Genomic DNA, 19028 nt, shown 5'->3' with positions numbered 1-19028 from the left:
CGCGAGTCTTCCGTCCCTCCCTTACTGATGGAGGGGAAAGAGCAGGTGAGCAAAGGGCAATATTGACCCAAGCACCCTGAGCAAGGTTTGCTATCGACGAGCGCTGTCCTTCCCTACACCCTCCTTATCGCTGGCCTGAGCCCAGGCAGCCCCCGAGCTGCGGGGCTGCAGCGCTGCCATTGCTCACATCCCCTGGGGAGTCCCATGCTGACGGTCCTGGGCATCCCACGGGGGACTCCCACATTGGTGGTCCTGAGGCTGAAAAAGAAGGGCTGGGGACGGTCGGGTGGCCAGGCCATGGCCGAGGGGCTCGGGTGGGTGGCCGTGGGCAGAGCATGCCAGGGTGGGGCAGGGTCAGCAGCTGGGGTACAAGAAGCAGCGATAAGGAGGCAGTAAATAGTACCTGCTGCTATCAGCTGCTACCGAACGGGAGCCCTGTGACGGCCTCTGGTTTGGTGCCTGGTGAGCAGATAAAACCGTGGGGAGGCAGCGGGGGAGCATGCGCTGAGCACTGCCTCTGCCAGCCCCAGCGGGCTGCTGCCCGGCCCCAGCAGAGTTGCCCTGGGCCCATAGGAGCCGCTGCCCCGGGCTGGAGCACCGGGGGTGCTGCAGGGATGGAGGGGAGCGGGCTTGGTCCTGCTGCTGAAGGCCAGCCGAGGAGGCTGCGTGCGATGGCCGTGGTTGTGCTGAGCTTGGGGAGGGCCAGGATCCCCACGGGCTGCCTCCCCGCCCAGCCAAATGGGCCCCGACCCCAGGGATCGTGGTCCCGTATGTCACCTCGTGTCACGCACCAGCCCCTCCGGGTGCTGAGCACCGTCCCACCACCGAGGCACACCGGGACCCCCCGGTATGCAGTGGGGCCCGGCCAGCCCAGCCCACAGGTGCCTGCATTCCCACTGCTGCGTCACGGTGAATCCAGGCCAGGTGTGGCTCAGAAATATTCCTGAATAACGGCAATAGCAGGTGGTGGCAGAGAGCAAGGAGGTGTGAAAGGGTTCAGCGGTACTCAGGTGCCCGCCAGGGAACTTTGGAACAAGATAACGGCCAGCTCTGCTCACGCTGAGGGGAGCGGGACAGTCCACAGGGCACAGCACGCCCGTCCCCCGCAGGTAAACAGGGGCTGCAGCGTGCACAAAACACTCGGGGAGATACAGCCAGAGGTACCCCTGCGCCTGGCCGCAGCTTCTGCTCTGGGATGTGCTGGGGCTGCAGGAGCACCCATGGGAGCTCCGCAGACACGGGAGGGTGATGGCTTCCCAGGAAGCTGGCAATTCCTTGGCAGGGCAGGAGGAGGGCATTAGGGAGGGAGCGGTGTCTCAAAGATCACAGGAAGGTATTAATAGGAGGGAGCAGAGCGTGCGCCCGGCTGGTGGCACTCGACTGGCGTGGGCACAGCAGGTAGGAGGGCTGGGGCGATGCGGGGACTGGGGCTGGCACAGCCCTGGGCCCCCCACGAGTGGCTCGTGTGTCCAGCTGCGAGCGGGCAAGCATCCTTGGGATGGAGGCACCTCAGCACGAGCCCCGAGCAGGGCTGAGCTGCAGGTGTGCATGGAGACACCTCTGCCCTGCCGTGCAGATGCCCCCATCCCTGCCCCGCAACTCCGTGCCCCCCGGCTCAGCCCCCGCTCTGCAGCACAGGGGGCTGGGGCACAGGCGAGCCCGTGACGCTTGCCAAGGGTTGAAATTCCTGCTCCCCTCATGTGTAAAGGGACAAAGTCTGCGGACGAGGCTGGGGGGCTGGCCAGGGCTCTGCTCTGCAGCAGCGCTGTCCTGGCCGTGCCGCAGTACGTACGGGCTCTGGGCTGGATGGAGGAGGAGGGCAGGCGGTGCTGAGGGGGTCCTGTGCAGGCGGGCAGAGGGGGACACCCCGCTGCACCCCAGGGTGACAGATGGGGTGCCACCGCCCCAGTGCCATCCAGCGCTGCCTTTGTGCAGCAGCACCATCCCCGTTAGCGCTGCTTTCTGTGACCTTGGAGCCCTCCCTGCTCCTTGCCCCGGCTTCCCAGGCGCGGCTGAGCCCTTCCTCATCTGCCCGCAGCGTGGGGGGCCAGGGGCCATGGCGGCGGAGATGGTGCTGAGCCACCGGCCCGGGGTGCCCCACAGCGAGGTGCTGAGCGAGGCCGAGCTGGAGGAGCTGGCACAGCGGAAACCTCCCAGCAAGACCTCGGTGCGCAGCTGTCTCCGGAAGGCGAGGTAGGGCTGGGGTGGATGGAGCTGGATGCTCCCCGCGGGGCCACATCCCTGGGTCCCTCCGCTCCCCAGCAGCGCTGGTGCCCCCACGCTGGTGCTCAGCTCCTGCTCCTTCCCCCGGCAGATGCTCAGCCTCCACCGCCAAGTCCCTGCTCTACCGCTTCTTGCCCGTCCTGCGCTGGCTGCCCCGGTACCCGGTGAAGGACTGGCTGCTGGGGGACATCACCTCGGGCTTCAGTGTGGGCATCATGCACCTGCCCCAGGGTGAGTGAGGCGTCCCCAGGCCGTGCCCTGCCCGGGGCTCCCCCCACAGCCGAGGGCTGAGGCTCACCCATCCATGATGTTTCTCCCCGCTCTGCTGTGCCCAGGGCTCGCCTACGCGCTGCTGGCCGGGCTGCCACCCGTCACTGGCCTCTATTCCTCCTTCTACCCCGTCTTCCTCTACTTCTTCTTCGGGACATCCAGGCACAACTCTGTGGGTGAGCCGAGGGACGGTGTGCTCCCACGGGGATGGAGGGGAGGGAGGATGAGGGGGGAGAGCCTTCATCTACACAAGAGCATTGCCACTCCAATTGGGGGATGGGGGGGGGGGGGACTTTCTTCTGCCTTTACTTTGCTCCATGGGGAAGGCATTTGGCTGAACCAGAGCCAAAGCACCACAGGCATACTGAACCCAGTCCAGGCATTCGGGTGCCTGTGTGCCTCGGGGAGGTGCTGCCTGGGTGCCGGTGCTGACCTCGGGCTCCGTGCCTGCACCCTGCACGTCTCCAGGCCCCTTTGCTGTCATCTCCGTCATGATCGGCAGCGTGACAGAATCCCTGCTGCCCAGCGAGAAATTCTTTGTGTCTGTCAACGGCAGCAACACCACAATAGTTGATGAGGTGAAGCGGGACGCAGCCAGGGTGGAGCTGGTGGCCACGATCACCATCCTGTCAGGCGTCTTCCAGGTAAGGGGCTGGTGCCAGCCCAGCCTGGCAGGGACCGAGGGGCATTGGTTCCCCATGGCCACGCGCTGTGGGAGCTCCTCCTGTCACCTCTCCTTCCAGGTGGCCCTGGGGCTCCTGCAGTTTGGCTTCGTGGTTACCTACCTCTCGGACCCACTGGTGCGCGGCTACACCACCGCCGCCTCTGTGCACGTCCTCATCTCCCAGCTCAAGAACGTTTTTGGGGTCTCCGTGGGCGAGTACTCGGGGCCGCTCTCTCTGTTCAAGGTGAGCGAGGGCCTCACTGCCACCCCAGGCCCCCCGTGGTGCAGCTGGGGCACATGCTTACCTGTGGGACTCATGGAAACCCCCCCAAAAAAACTACCAGCGAGGAGTCTGCTTTTGCTTCTGAGCCTGTTCTCTCCTGCATCTTCCAGACCCTCATCGAGATCTGCCGGAAGCTGCCGCAGACCAACGTGGGCACCCTGGTGACAGCCATCATCGCCATGGTGGCCATCTTCATCGTGAAGGAGCTCAACCACAAGTTCGCCTCCAAGCTCCCCATGCCCATCCCCATCGAGCTCATCACGGTACCTACAGCTGTCCCAGCTCCCCGTGGGGATGCAGATGTGGCCTGGGGCTGGTGCCATCACCCACGGGTGGCCCTGTCCCCTGCAGGGTTGGTGGGGGTGGGACAGGGTGCTGTGGTGAGGGGGTTCCAGGACGTGCGTCCCCTCCTTCTCCTGCACCATGGTCCCCATGCAGGGATACCCTGCCTCACCCCAGCCACCCCGCCACCCCCACAGATCATCATCTCCACCGGCATCTCCTACGGTGTCGACCTGAAAGCCAAGTTCGGCATCTCCGTGGTGGGCGACATCCCCAGCGGGTGAGCGGGGCCGGGCAGCGAGGCCGGCCATGCCGGGGCACCGCGCTGCCCATGGGACCCCCTCCTGAGCTCCATCTCCTTGCCTTGGCCGTAGGTTGAAGCCTCCTGTGGTCCCTAAGACCACCTACTTTGGGCAGGTAGTGGGCAACGCCTTCGCCATCGCCATAGTGGGTTACGCCATCTGCATCTCCCTGGGTAAGATTTTTGCCCTGAAGCATGGCTACAAAGTGGACAGCAACCAGGTGATGCTCCGATATGCGTGGATCCTTCCCCGTGGGGGAGCTCACGGCTTGCAGCCCCGGGATGCGCAGCGCTTCCCTGACCGCTGCTCTGTCCTTGCAGGAGCTGATCGCTCTGGGCCTCTGCAACTTCCTGGGGGGCTTCTTCCAGTGCTTCGCCATCAGCTGCTCCATGTCGCGGAGCCTGGTGCAGGAGAGCACGGGGGGCAACAGCCAGGTGGGTGAGGGTGGCACGGCCTCCCTCTGCTCTCCAAAATCCCTCCCCACCCTCACCTCCGGCTCTCCCCCCAGGTGGCTGGTGTCATCTCATCCCTGGTCATCCTGGTGACCATCCTGAAGATTGGAGAGCTCTTCCGGGACCTCCCTAAGGTGCAGCTGGTCCCATGGCCTCCGTGCCCCATCCCAGCCCCCTGTCTGTCCTGGGGTGGGATGCAGCCGGGGACAACCCTGGGTGTGGGCCACAGCAAAGTGCCCCTCAGAGGTGCCTTCAGCATCCTCACAGCTGCAGCCTTCTCTCCTAGGCTATCTTGGCTGCCATCATCATCGTCAACCTCAAGGGCATGTTCAAGCAGTTCACAGACTTCCACACGCTCTGGAGGTCCAACCGCGTGGACCTGGTAGGGCACCAACTGGCCCTGGGGCTTTGCTATTGCTCTTTGCTCTCCTCCACACCGTGGTGCCATGGGGAGACTGTGCCGTGGCTGACTGTCCCCTCTCCAGATGATCTGGATCGTGACGTTTGTGGCCACCCTCTTGCTGAACCTGGACATTGGCCTGGGGGCCTCGGTGGCCTTCGCGCTGCTCACCGTCATCTTCCGGACCCAGCTGTGAGTAACCCTGGGCTGGGTGCCGGGGGAACATGGTGAGGGGAGGCAGTGTTGGGGACCTGGTGCTGCTTCCCGAGGGCAGGGGAAGCCCACAGTAATGGCTTGTTGCTCTGCTCCCCGCAGCCCTCACTACTCCCTTCTGGGACGCGTTCCCGACACCGAAGTCTACAAGGATGTGGCTGAATACCAGAAGGTAAAAGTGCCGAGGTGCCATGGTGGTGGGGGGAGAGGCAGGGGTGGTTTGGAGCACTCCTGAGGGCTTTGTGCTGTGCTGAAGATTGGGGGGCACTTTGAGGGAGGGCGAGAAGGGGCACATCTCCATCCCCAGGGTAGCATGCGCTCCCCCTCCGTCCCCAGGCACAGGAGGTCCCTGGCGTGAAGATCTTCCGCTCCTCCTCCACACTCTATTTTGCCAATGTGGAGATGTATGCTGAGGCGTTGAAGAAGAAGGTAGGAGAAGCAGCCTGCTCCCTGGGCACAACCCCAATATCCCTGCAGCCCTGCCAGGGGGATGTAGTCCTGGGCGTCAGGGACAGTTTGGCAGCAGTGCGGGGTCCCTCTTGCACTGCCACGGCCGGAGCCCCAGCACTGCTCTGGGGGGAGAGAAGGGCAGAGCCCCAGCCCCAGCCCCTCGGGCTCTGCCCCTCAGGCCAGCACTGGGGCCATGGTGCTGTATGGTTTCGCAGAGCGGCATCAACGTGGATCGCCTGATCGAGAAGAAGAAGAAGGTGCTCAGGAAACTGAAGAAACAGCAGAAGAAAGCAGAGAAGGAGAAGGCAAAGAGGAAAAAGGTGCTTCCCTGAAAAAAAATAAATGGGGCCTTCCCTGCCTCCCCCAGCACGCTCCTCCGGTGCACACCCACACCGCCAAGCTGCCCAGCCCCATCCCTCCTGCCCGTGCTTGGGGCTCTGGGTTCAGTCTATGGCCACTGAGCAGGGAGAGGCACTGGCACAGATCTGCGCCATCAGCGTCACCTTCAAGGTTGGCAGGGGAGGCTACAGTCATTAATGATTAAGTAGTGGAGCCCAGTGAGTCATTAGCAGTCTGTGGCAAGTTAATCATCAGAATTAAGTGTGAGAGCAAAGGCTGACTTAGGCCAGCAGGCTAATGAGGCCAGTTCCAGAGAGAGTCATTAGGGAGAGACCCTGAGACGACAGCAGACCCAGAAAGAGCCCAGAAGTGGGGCATGGGTGTGAGCAAGGTGCTCGCTCCGGGGGCCACCAGCTGCCGTAATGCAGCCAGAGCCTCCCCAAATCCCACTGCTCTATAGGGCAGGACAAACCTGGGGTCCTGTGGGGGACACCGCCCTCCCGGCCTGGCCCAGGGGGCAACCAGCACCCACATGGTGAAGCCACGTCTCCCTCCCTCCCTGCAGGCCACAGAGGCTGAGTGCAACGGGCCGGGTGTTGCGGTGATCGAGCTGAGCGGGGAGGAGAGCAGCGCGCCTGCTGAGCCCACCCTGCGCTCCCTGGGGCTGCCCCAGCCTGACTTCCATGCTGTCATCCTGGACTTCAGCTCCCTCAATTTCGTGGACACCGTCTCCATCAAGATCGTGAAGAATGTAAGGGGCCAGGGCATCCCCAGCGCTGGTGCAGGGCAGCTGGATGGCAGCCACCCCCTCCCTTTTTCCTGACATGTTTTCTGCCACTTGCAGATCTTCAGGGATTTCCGTGAAATAGAAGTGGACGTTTTTGTTGCCAGCTGCCCGGGTGAGGAGACATTGCAGAGCTGTCATCCCCTGCTGGGCACAGCCACTCTTTTAGGACACAGCTGCCGGCCACAGGGCTTCTGTCCCCTCGGTGGTGTCCTCATCCCCAGGCTTCCCCCAGGAGCCAGCAACTGCAGAGCCACACCAGGGGGTGCCACTGCGCCAGGCTGCAGGTTGTCCTGAGGATGCAGCCTGAGCTCTGCAGCCCCTGGTGTCCCTCACAGCACAGGGGGAGGGAGGCATGTTCAGGTGGGGACTGGAGAGCTCAGCTGGCTGCCATAACTTTGGGTGCTTCTCCTCCTGCACAGCATCTGTCCTCGCCCAGCTGGAGCGGGGCAACTTCTTCAGCTCGACCATCACCAAGCAATGCTTCTTCCCCTCGGTGCACGATGCTGTGCTCCACATCTCTGGGGAGCAGCACACAGCCCCGGTGAGGACCTGTCCTGGCTCTCCCCACCGCCGCCATGGAGAAGGGCAGCCCAGCCGACCCCTTCCTTCCTCTCCATCCCCACAGGCGCACCTCAGCACCAAAATGTAGCCCTGTGAGCGGAGATGTCTCCCGGAGGAGCACGGCCACGCTGCTGGGGAGGCTTCGCCACTCACCTGCACCAGGGCCTGGACCCCCATCCCACTGCCAGCCCCTCCGGGTGCTGGGACCCAGGGGCCGTGACAGCAAGGGGACAGCGGCACAGCCTGTCCTGTCCTGGGGGCTGGACCCATCATGGGGGGCACCATGCAGCCCCCAGCTGACAGGGGCGGCAGGTTATCAGCGGGCTGTCAGTGGGCTCACAGCCCCGTTTTGGCAAAGTTTTGCTCAATAAAAGAGTCACAGCCAGCACTGCCTCGTCTCTGCATGAAGGGCGGGTGGGGACAGGACAGGACAGGGTCCCCCAGGGCTGCTCTCTCCACCCTGGGGCTCCCCCAGCCCGGCCCCGCCGCCATTTTGTCTCCCCCACCACCAGGGGGCGCCGCCATTTTGTCTCCCCACCACCAGAGGGCGCCGCCATTTTGTCTCCCCCACCACCAGGGGGCGCCGCCATTTTGTCTCCCCACCACCAGAGGGCGCCGCCATTTTGTCTCCCCCACCACCAGGGGGCGCCGCCATTTTGTCTGCCCACCACCAGAGGGCGCCGCCATTTTGTCTCACCCACCACCAGGGGGCGCCGCCATTTTGTCTCACCCACCACCAGGGGGCGCCGTACACCCCGTCCGCATGCTCAGGGGGCCAGCCAGGCTCGCCCAGGCGCAGCGCGCACGCGCACCAGCCGCCTTCCCTCCGCCGCGCAGGCGCGCTGCAGCCCGGTCGGCGGCGGCAGGGACAACATGGCGGCGTCCTCTCTGTGCCGGGCGGCCGGGCGGGCCCTGGTGCGCCGCCCTCACAGCGTGGGTGGCCGCGGCCGGCGGGGGTGCGGCGGCCGGGAGCGGGGCCGGGAGGCTCGGCACGGCTCGGCACGGCCCGGCGGTGCGGTGGGGGCGCGGGGCGCAGCGCGTCTCCCGGCCGGGGAAGGTCACGGGGACGCGGCGGGGCCCGGCGGTTAGCGGGGGGTGAGGGCTCGGGGTGAGGCGGCAGCGCCCGGTGTGGGCGCGGGGCAGCTCCTCGCACCCGGCTTTAATCACTCATGGGCCTAGGAGAGGCTGCTCACTTGTAGTCTGCGTCCCGGAGGTTTGCTTTAAGAGGGGAGTTGGTGTTCGCGAATGACGGCTGCCTTTCCTCTAGGCACCCTTACTGACCTTGACGAGGAACCGAGGTGCCGCCACCTACGCGCAGACACTCCAGAATATTCCCGAGACCCAAGTCACCACTCTGGACAACGGCCTCCGTGTGGCTTCAGAGGAGTCCAGCCAGCCAACGTGTACGGTAAGGTTAACATAGGTTAAGGACTTGCTTGAAACAGTCATCCTTATCTAATATGTTCCTGATTTTCCAGAAGTGACAAGCAGGCATTTGAACTGAGGTTTCTGATAGAGACCATCCCAATTCTCTTTGTTAATTGGTCAGAGTGATATAGCAGTAGAAAGCCTGGTCTGGCTCTGTACAAGTCTATAGTGAAGCTTTCATGCTCTATCAGTTTCCTCAGCTTTACAGTTTTTACATGAAAATAGTCTCGTATGCAACCAGTAACCAACCAGAAATAGTTGTATCTTTAGCAAAAGTTTCAAATGCTTTTGTTAAGCTGCTAGGTAAAAAAGACTAAATGCGTGCTGGAAACACTTGCTGGTGCTTGTTTCTTTTTCAATGCTACTAGTGGAGTGGGCTTCTTTTCGCTCTGTTATATTTGTGGTGTGAGGCTTGAACATGTAGTTTGTGTTCTTTTCTAATATGTGTGCTTGATGCCTTTGCTGTTAGGTGGGCGTGTGGATCGGGGCGGGGAGCCGCTATGAAAATGAGAAGAACAATGGGGCCGGTTACTTCGTGGAACATCTGGCATTTAAGGTAAGTTTAAGGCAGTGTGCTAGGTCTGGCATAGGACTTCATGGAGGCAATGTTCTAGATGTTTGCTGACACATTAAGCTCTTGCTTTGGGGGCTCTAGGTGTTAAAAGAGACTGTAAATCTGTTCATATGAATCCCAGAGACTTTGCACATAGTATAAAAATAAACTTAAAAGGATTTCTACTCTATATGGTGTTCTTCGTTTGAATATGCGGCAACTTCTGAACATATATGAATTAAAGCAGGTCTTATTTACCAGCTGGTATTTCCCACCATAAAGGAAAAAATTTGTGAGTAACAAGTCAGACTGAACCTCTGATGCTGTGGTTCCTTACTATCCCAGATGCTACCTGGCACGCTCATAAGATTACAAAGCACGTTTCTTTAGGATAGCAGGCAGAGCTGAAAGCAGCATTTCATTATAGTCTTTCATTCATCTTTGCCTTTGTTAGTGGATCAGCAAAGTTTGGAGACTACACCTCTTACTTTGCTAATAAAGTGTCTGCTGGACAGGCCTAGGACAAAAGGCATCTGAACCTGGGACTTGCTGACTCAAATCCAGTCCACACCATCGCAGGCAACTGCAACATCTGGTTTGCTCCTTAAGGGATGAGCTGTGTTGTAGAAGTCATTTTCTGCTCCTGTTCTGGCTTCCTCAGAATATTTCTGTTTGAATATCTAGAAACCTGCGTCTTATTTTCAGTGTTGGCTTGTTCTTGGTTTGTTTGCACTGATGTGATCTTCAGCTACTGTTATACTTTGGCATATGTCTTCTCCTTCCCTGTTGGGTTTCAGTTGGTGTTTCAAAATATATTTCAGTCTACCTTTAGCTAGAGTAAACAAACCAAGTTCTAAATCTCTTGCTTTCTGTACTTGCTCTTGGCTTTATGAATCAAATGACAGCTTTTATTGTTTTAGGTCTTTATTGTTCCTTTTACTGGTTTAGTTCTGCCCCTGGGGAAATCTGTTCGTTTCATAATTGTGTATTCCTGCTTTCTTTTAGGGCACGAAGAAGCGTTCTTGTGCTGCCTTTGAGAAGGAAGTGGAGAGCATGGGTGCTCACCTTAATGGGTACACCTCGCGTGAGCAGACTGCCTATTACATAAAAGCCTTGTCCAAGGACATGCCCAAAGGTAGGGTGGCAAAGTGAAGGAGGTTAAGGATAAAGCCTTGTTTCTCCCTCACCAGCATACTTTCTAACAATTGACCAGGGAGTGAGGTTGTGGCTGAGCAGTAGATTTGAGGTTCTAGTTGGCAGTTGCAGAGAGCACTGCCAAAAAAATGGTGCCTCAAGGCTTCAAGCTCACTTGTTCCTAAAACCAGCTTTGCAAAGCTCTTGTGTCAGTCTGCACTGTATGCCAGAAGGGAGAAGGCGTGGAGTGGGGATTCAGTAGTGTGTGGATTTAAGGAGCTGAGAAAATAAGGTCAGCAACAACTACTGTGTCAGGAGTGTTCAGTGCAGCTTTTGCAGATGTTGCCTGTGCTCTGTACTGCCGTGTGCGGTTCCTGTTTGCATCAGCTTTGTCCAGAGGTGGTGATTTGAGTCACAGCTAGTGTAATTCCACTGTAGATGAGGACCACACCATAGCTGTCACCAGCCCTCTGCAAGAGCTCAACTTGTTTCTGCAACAGTACCTTGTTTCTGATGTGCTTCACCTTCCATGGTTTGTTACTTGCTTTGTGCTGGTGGTGGCACTTGACAAGCTGACTTGGAGATGTTTTCAGGCTAAAACAGTGATGTTTTTCCGTCTCTGATGCTGTGGGAAGGGATAGTACTCCTGACTGTTACACAGTGGCCCCACCCCAGCATGGTTTCTTTCCCCTCTTTCTGTGTCCCTGCTGCCTGCCCGCCTTTTCTCCTTTCTGCACCGGCTAGCAGTCAGGCAGCAGGATTGCTAACGCAGTAAATGTGTTGCAGTGGTGGAGCTTCTGGCTGACATTGTGCAGAACTGTGCGCTGGAGGAGTCTCAGATTGAGAAGGAACGTGGCGTCATCCTGCAGGAGATGAAAGAAATCGACAACAACCTGACGGATGTTACCTTTGATTACCTTCACGCCACTGCTTTCCAGGGCACTCCACTGGCCCACACCGTCGAGGGGACCACGGAGAACATCAAGTGAGCAATAGACTGGATGCACTGCACAGCTTGTGGGTCCTGTCCTGGCGTTACTTCTGCTGCTCAGTGGTGACGTAGCTTCATCAGTAGTGTTGGCCACACAAGGAAACCAGTCCAGGGGGTGTGCAAGGAACAGATGGTGCTGTACACAGAGGTCTGTGCCTGTGGGCTTCTCATTTTGTCCTGACTGTCTTTTCTCCCTTGGTGCTGGTGGAAGCGTAATGCTGCACACGTTCTTCTGTAGAATTCATCTTCAGGCAAGATCTGATGCTGGTAGGGCCTGGCTGAACCTTTCCCCATACTTTAGAGAGATTAAGAGCTAGGAGTGCTCATTAAAGCAGTAGCCTTGAGCATATGCACCTGTTTGGGTATCGGTAGCCCAGTGACCAGGGGTTGATACTCTCTAGTCTGTTGGAACTCTGTCCTTAACTTTCCCTTTTGACCGCCTGTTTCCATTCTCTGTGCTCTGGGATTAGAGTACAGGGAAACCAGGCAGCGTAGCTGAAAACAGGCAGTACAGTTATGCTTCTAAAAAGTACTGATACCCTATAACAAGCAGAATCAACAACGTCACTGCTGTCTCTGCGCTGTGAACTAAGCCTCTCGTCCCTCCAGCTCTGAGAAGCTGATGTATTAGGTCTCTCCGTGTGTTTTCTAGGCATCTGACTCGGGCGGATCTAGCTTCATATGTTGAAACTCACTTCAAGGCACCTCGTATGGTTCTGGCAGCTGCTGGAGGTAACACCTAGATCCTTGTGGTGCTGGGAAGCCTGTTTGTTGTTTGTTTGTTTTTTTTTTAGTGGAGCTGTTTAAAACTGTACACTTCTCTCGTTGCCAGGTATTTCCCACAAAGAGCTGGTGGATGCAGCTAGGCAACACTTCAGCGGGGTGCCCTTTGCGTACAAGGAGGATGCTGTGCCTGTTCCGCCGCCCTGTCGTTTCACAGGGAGTGAGGTAAAGTTGTTCTGGTCCCTAACAAGCCCATGTTGCCAAACTGTTGAATGAATGTGAAACCAGCTATAGGTGCCTCCGAGGAGAAAAATCTGTTCGTTTATCTCAGAAGCTGATGATGCAGTATCTCGGTAGCGCCCTCACGTTCTGTTCTTTAGGCTTGTTGCCACAACGTGTTGGGTTTTAGATAGAAACAAAAATCCACTAAGAATGTGAAGCTATTGCTTACATCATCTCTTGTAAAACTCAGAGCAACTGGGTTGTGCGCAGTGATGTCAGATGGTTTTCACTGGGATAATATCAAGCCCTCCAATTTCTCAACCTGGCATTGCAGCAGACTGCAGACCAAACCAGTGCTCATTCAGTTCTCCCCTGCTCCTTGGTGACGTTACAGATCCGTGCCAGAGATGATGGTCTGCCCATTGCCCACGTTGCTCTTGCTGTGGAGGGGCCTGGATGGGCTGATCCGGACAACGTTGTCCTCCACGTGGCTAATGCCATCATCGGGTGCTATGACCGCACGTTTGGAGGTGGCAAGGTGAGAGACCTGGGGATGTGACAGGGAGAGCCTGGAGCCTTTTACTGTGAAATACCGTGGAGACCCTGGGGAAGGTGCTTTGTGGGAGGCTGTTGTGGTTAGCTTCCAACCATGAAGTGATAGGAATCTGGAAAATAGGATAGGAGTATAGTCGAGGCTGGTCCAGGACAGTTCTTGAGATGCAACGCTGGGAGATGAGTTGAGCCTTCTCTGCTAAGTTCGGAAGAACTTCAGGTGATGAATTCTCAGCAGCTTTTCCTACCTTCATGAGCTGACCAGTCAGTGATGGAAGCAGGGCAGAGAAGTCTGTGTTCTCATGGTGCAAGCGTGCCTTGCAACTGTAAAGCAGTTGGAACTTGTTTAAAACCCACTGTTACATCTGTTCTTGTCTATAACTTGTTTTGTCTGCATAACTGTGCTAACCCCTGCTGAGAGGCCTTGTACTTGCCATGTTCTCCCACTCCTACGCTGCTATGTATACCAGCTCCTCATCTGCTGCTGGGAAGAGAAATGATTTTGCTGTATGGACTCTTAGGCCATTGTGTGTGACTTTTCCAACTGTTACCCTCATCTGTTGACCACCTGAGGGGCCTAAATTAAGCTCTCCTTTGAAAAGCGTTACACTCCGTCATGTCTGCGGTCTTTGTGAAAGCAGCTCAGCTGGAAAGAATGTGAGCTCTGAGGAAGCTGTCAGATTGAAACGGCTGATGGTATCTCCTTATTTACAGAATCTGTCCAGCAGGCTAGCTGCGCTTGCAGTGGAGCATAAACTCTGCCACAGTTTCCAGACATTCAACACCTCCTACTCTGATACTGGCCTCTTCGGTTTCCATTTTGTTTCTGATCCTCTGTCCGTAGATGATATGATGTTTTGTGCTCAGGGCGAGTGGTAAGTACAACTTTGGCAAGCATTTCTGTTTACGATCTGGTTTTCCTGTAGGAGATTGAGCTGGTGGAGGTCATGTTAGGTCCTCAGAGCGCTGTGTCTGTATGAACGTCTCGGTAACTCGCATTCTGGTTGAGTGATCCTGTCAGTGCTTTCTGTAGCTGTCAGGATGTGACTTGTGAGGAGCTAGTTTGATCCCTTAGGGTTCTTCAGGTCTTTGACTCGTGGCTTCCACATATTAACACTGAGGCTTTGGTTCTTTATATCCAAGTGAGACCATTCCTTAGAGACAAGGCTTCCCTGGGTGCCTGACAGATGCAGCTCCATTGTCCTTTTAAGTTTGAGCAAAGCCGGCAGAGTCCCTGCCTTCCAAACGGCTGTGTTGTGACTGATGTGTGCCGTGCTGCTGGAGCCATGCCAGCGTTCAGGGGCCTTCTGCTGGTCCGGCTTTATGCTCACACGTCCCAGTGGTGGTTCAGGGCTACATCTGAGATTCAGAGCCGAGACGAGCCGTGCTGTGTATGGAGCAGATGGAGCTAGCCCTTGCCCCAGAGACGTTGCAGTTGGCAGGGGAGAAAGGGATTTAGCAGCTGGAGTCCAAACAGGCTCTTTAGAACTGCCTCGTTCTTTCAGCGTCAGTTTCCATAGCAGCTTGCTGTGTTTGGGAATAGCTGACACGCCTTTCTTCTCCTGAGATAGCTTGCTGCTGTGCCTGGTGGGCAATCCAGAGTCAGCATCAGAGCTGTTTAGACCTCTGTGAGTGTAGCTCAGCACGTGACTGCTGGCTGACGTTCCCCACCTGTGAGCTTGAGTTCTTTCTCTTGCCTCCTGCTGTTCATTGCTTCCCCAGTTCTTAGCTGCTCTGCAGTGGCCAGGAATGAATCTCAGGCCTGCGAGACGAGTGGTGTTAATAGCTTATTTCTGCAGAGGCTTGGGAAAGGGAGGAATGCTTTTCCTGTTTGACTACACAGACATCTCTAACAGCTTTGATGGTCATCCCGTCTCTTCTGCAGGATGCGTCTGTGCACTAGCACCACAGAGTCAGAGGTGAAGAGAGCCAAGAACTATCTCCGAAATGCCATGGTAGCTCAACTGGATGGTATGTTCTGGTTTATGGATTGACCCCTATGCAGCTTTCAGAGGGTTAACCACTGATGTCTCTAGCGGGAAGCAGGAGCTCTGCTAGATGTTATGGTACTACTAGTAAATGCTGTGCAAAATTCCCTTTCCCCTGCTCTTTGTTCTTCCTCCCATGTTATCAAAGTAGCTGATCACAGCCTGTTGTGCTCCAGGCTAGCTCTGACTCTGTAGACTTCTGGTCATTTTCTTGCTGCGAGTGAATAATCATTTGCATGCTTTTTGGTAAACTTAGAATTCGAGATCTGCCAGCTGGTCTGCTTTTGCAGTAACACTTTGGAGACCAGGGAGAATGTCTGTATTGCTTAGTTTCTGTTGGAGCTGCTTGGTATAGTAACGATGACCGAGACTTTGTTAGAACCTGGTTAACGGCTAGAGTTGCTTCTGTCTGCTTTGACTCACGATCAGTCTGTGAAATTTGAGCAATGTTTCTGCTTTGCTGACAGTGTGATATCTTCAACATCTAGGTACTACTCCGGTGTGCGAAACTATTGGAAGCCATCTCTTAAACTATGGACGCCGTATCCCTCTGGAGGAATGGGATGCCAGGATTTCTGTAGGTATCCGTTTGTTTTGTGTGGGTGTCCTGAGCACACTTGGCGTTGTTGGTTTCTGGCCTTAGTTTACCACAGCAGTGCAAGGTTTACTTCTCCCTTAGACAAGCTGCCTGGAGCCCAGGCAGTCGTCTCACTGATAGGAGTACATTAGAGTGGCTGGCTGGTGTATCGTGTCTCTGTGGCTGGATCCAGTCCATACCAAGAACAGTGCATACAGCTATGTTAAACAGCACAGCTAGTCCCTCTAACAGCTTCCCTAGATGTGAAGTAGTAATCTAGTTTGTATAATTCTGTTTGCACCATCTAGTCTGTATAATTCTGCAGCCATTGTATCCCTTGGAAGGCTTCAGGTTTTGGACTGCCACATCTTCTGTACCCTCAGAGGAATGCGCTGTGTAGAACATGAGCCATCCTTGCAGACAAGGGCTGGTCTGTTGGTACAGATACCTCCCAAGAGTCTGACAGCGTGTTTTTAATGATCTTGATATGTCATGGCAATAGTAACTTCCAGCTTTGAGAAATGTAAGTCATTAATTGCTTGTTTGTTACTCATTAGGCTGTTGATGCAAGAATGGTGAGGGAGGTCTGCAGTAAATACATCTATGACAAATGCCCCGCGCTTGCAGCAGTTGGTAAGTGACCAGGCAATTAGTACACGATAGCTCAAAAAACAAGAGGTGGTCAAGAGCTGAGCGGAAGCGAGGTACAGGCACTTCGTACATGTCAGTTCTGGCCTCTTAACCGCTCTGGTTCTTTGCTGTTACCCTCCCACATCTGAACATGAGGTGTGCCAAGGCACGTCTGCCAGGAGATCAAAGGTGCAGGTGATGGAGGCGCAGTGGCAGTGAGCTGTTGGCTGTCCTCCCACCCCTGCTTGCTGTGGAGCTGTGACTAAGACTGGGAGTCCCACAGCTGGGCGTGGGCCCGGAGGTATCTGCCAGGTGTCCTTACCCTGGGGTCATGGTGGTTTATGTAAGGGAAGTGAAGGGGCCCGATTCTCTTGTGCTGCTCTGGCATGTCTGTCTGGCCAAGGACAAATTCCTCTCGGGAAACCTGCCTGAGCAGCTCAGCTCCGCTCTGCTGCCTTCTCCTTCCTGTGTGTTGTGGATTCCCCATCTCCGTGCAGCTGTTTCGTCTGGGCCTTCAAAGTGGAGCAGTGCAAAGGGAAGCAGTGGAAAGGGGAAAGGGTTTTTGAAACCATCTCCTGACGGAATGAATTAGTCAAAATCTGTGTAACTTGGTGGCTCCCTGTATGTGAACCTACTCTGAGGAAACCAGTAAGGATTTTTATGTCAGGAGATGGCATCTGCCAGTTTTCCTGATTTAGGTTTGAGCTGAAGTTGCCTGTTTTTGTGCGTAGCTGCTCTGGATTGTGAGCTCAGTCTGCTCTGCCACCATCTGCTTCAAAGTCATGCAAAATCACACAGTGATTTTAACTACAACTCCAGTGATTAACTTGTTCTGCTCATTCAGGTCCCATTGAACAGCTCTTGGATTACAACCGTATCCGCAGTGGCATGTACTGGGTCCGTTTCTAGGACGTGTACCTGCTGGATGGAAATAACGAAGCTGTGGACCATGACAAGGCTCCCAGCGTTGTCTGACTCTGAATGTCTTGTGTACCGGGGCAAGGAGGAGTCCCATCAAAATGGCTGTCTTCTCGGTATTAAATGTATAATAAAAAAATAAACATATCCCACGTGGAGTTGGCTCTGCTGGGTGTAGACCATGTCTTGCTGGGCCGTGTGTGTAAGCATTGTTAATTTTGTCAAACTGGTGAGGTAATGGACCAGGAAGTCTTGGTTTGTCAGGGCTCATGCTACAACCCCGTCTGTCTGTCTGCACCCTGTCCTGCCGGGCCAAGGGCCTTGTCTTTAGGCAGGTTGAAGGAACTCTCTTCCTTGGTAGGAGACTGCTGAGGTAGCTCTGGCCAATTCCTCTGTGCCCTCCTGTGGAGTGGCAGCATGGTCAGGCTGGGGTTGTAGCATTCCTGTTTGTGCAGACCTGAGAACGAAGGGCCCTTATCTGAGAGGACTTCTGTGCTCTCCTCACTGCTTGTCAAGGGGATCAGAATGTATCTACAGAAAGGTTGCCATCTTCCTGTTCCCTGGGGTGTGCCGGTAAACTCCCGAAAGGACAGTTTGTGTAATGTCTCTCCTTGATCACTTTCAGGCAAAACTGGCCAGCTGGGCTCCCATCACCTCTTTAAATTGATGGTGATCCGCCTGGCCTCGCCTGATACTCTCGGTGCAACTGAGGCAGCTATCTAGCAGAGTCAGCTCCAGCTCCTCGCAGTGTCCTGGTGCTAGACAAACACCTTTCCGAAGCCTGTACTGGGACATGGTACCTCTCATCTTCAGTTTCTTGGGTAGCTGTACGGCAGCTCAGTGACAAGCAGGGACTGTTGTGGGGACTGTGTTGTGCTGGTTGGTGTTTGCACGTTCCTCCTGCAGGTGAGAGATGAGCCTCCATCCACTCAGTCAGTCCCACCAATGCAATCGCTTAGAAGCTGTTGGCTGAAGTGTAGAGTGACTTGTCCTATACCTGGAAGATAATCTCTGAGTGCTTGATAGAGCTCTGCAGCCCTTTCTGCTTTGCCTGGTGGTGTTCTGGTGGGTGCTCCCATGCCCTGCCTCTGGGAAGCTGGAACGTGGAACTGAAGGCAGAAAGGATGAAACAGAGCAAGGATTTCAGAGAAAAGCTTCCCGCCAGGTGGCACTAGTCTGTCACAGCTACACCGGGAAGCTGCGAGGTGCTCCTCTAATTCTCATCTTTGGAACAAATCTCACAGGGATTCTCTTTTAATTTCCAGGTGCTGTCCTGACAAGTGGGATTTAAAAATAGTGTAAAAGTTTCTAAGAGTTAGTCATTACACTTGAGACTAATCCAGTGTACTAAATCATTTGTGCTGAATCTGGATTCTTGATGAGAGAGTCAGTGTGTCTGAACTCATTGCGTATACTAGGCAAGTTTGAAACTGTTAAATGTTCTTGATGCAATTTGGATTTAACTATCGTCGCAAGCTCTGGCTCGTTGTAAGTGCACTGAGGGCTGAAAAACTAAACAAGCTCACTTACGCCTTAAGCCTCGTGGAACCAGTAAATGGTTCTGTCTTGGTTTTGTGATCGCAATTAGACTGTAATCCCGTCTTCCATTGCTAGATACACTTTTACTCCTCGGTGAGCTTCCAGGGCGATTTACAGTTGGTGGGAAATACAAGGAAAGGAAGGCATCCTTGCCTCAGCATTTCCTACAAGTTTTCTCTGCAGGTATCTTCCTGGTCGTTCTTGTATAATTCCCCAGCCCCTCCTGAACTACTTTGTACTGAGGAACAGATTCTGCAACCGTCGCTTTCCAGAGCGCTTTGTTTCTGTGCAAAAAGGGGCAGGCTGCACAGGGCAATGTGCTCCCGGTGCTTCAGCGAGGACTAACACCCAGAGGACACACATCTGCAAGGGTGGCTGGGTTATGCAGCACCAGAAGGTATTTTTTTTAGATGCTCTTATCCGTGCAAAAATCTGAGGATCTGGGCTGATGTAGACTAGGAGCAGTGCCCCGGTGAGAAGCGTTGGGTGCTGTTGGGTGTCCGCTAGCTGCTGGGGGTTGCTGGCTGAGCAGTGCCGTGCCCTCGCG

The 19028-nt window shown here is 55.6% G+C and overlaps 2 protein-coding genes across 3 annotated transcripts; both read left to right on the top strand.

The window, feature by feature from the left end:
* Nucleotides 1–671: 671 nt before the first annotated feature.
* SLC26A6 (solute carrier family 26 member 6) lies at nucleotides 672–7314 on the top strand. The gene is given in 22 exon segments (XM_050712805.1): nucleotides 672–768; nucleotides 964–1061; nucleotides 1064–1109; nucleotides 2007–2193; nucleotides 2315–2454; nucleotides 2559–2669; nucleotides 2962–3137; nucleotides 3237–3401; nucleotides 3551–3703; nucleotides 3920–4002; nucleotides 4097–4244; nucleotides 4345–4458; nucleotides 4533–4610; nucleotides 4763–4858; nucleotides 4962–5068; nucleotides 5192–5261; nucleotides 5426–5518; nucleotides 5755–5859; nucleotides 6444–6629; nucleotides 6723–6777; nucleotides 7085–7206; nucleotides 7291–7314. Coding segments are annotated over 22 exon segments (2454 nt in total).
* A 708-nt stretch (nucleotides 7315–8022) lies between these two features.
* Nucleotides 8023–17126, top strand: LOC118248016 (cytochrome b-c1 complex subunit 1, mitochondrial). 2 transcript variants are annotated; one of them, XM_035546512.2, is made up of 13 exons: nucleotides 8023–8141; nucleotides 8494–8634; nucleotides 9124–9210; nucleotides 10213–10342; nucleotides 11128–11326; nucleotides 11985–12064; nucleotides 12165–12280; nucleotides 12672–12815; nucleotides 13544–13704; nucleotides 14715–14800; nucleotides 15306–15394; nucleotides 15952–16027; nucleotides 16869–17126. In XM_035546512.2, the coding sequence occupies exons 1-13, from the start codon at nucleotides 8100–8102 to the stop codon at nucleotides 16931–16933; spliced, it is 1416 nt and encodes a 471-aa protein (XP_035402405.1). In that variant the 5' UTR covers nucleotides 8023–8099; the 3' UTR covers nucleotides 16934–17126. The 2 variants fall into 2 exon arrangements, with proteins under 2 accessions (XP_035402405.1, XP_035402404.1); XM_035546511.2 differs by having other exon boundaries at nucleotides 8023–8159.
* The last annotated feature ends 1902 nt before the right edge of the window (nucleotides 17127–19028 follow it).

Source organism: Cygnus atratus, chromosome 10, assembly GCF_013377495.2.
Source record: "Cygnus atratus isolate AKBS03 ecotype Queensland, Australia chromosome 10, CAtr_DNAZoo_HiC_assembly, whole genome shotgun sequence".
Classification (NCBI taxonomy): domain Eukaryota; kingdom Metazoa; phylum Chordata; class Aves; order Anseriformes; family Anatidae; genus Cygnus; species Cygnus atratus.
Note: the sequence above shows the minus strand (reverse complement) of the source record. Positions and strands in the feature narration are given on the sequence as shown.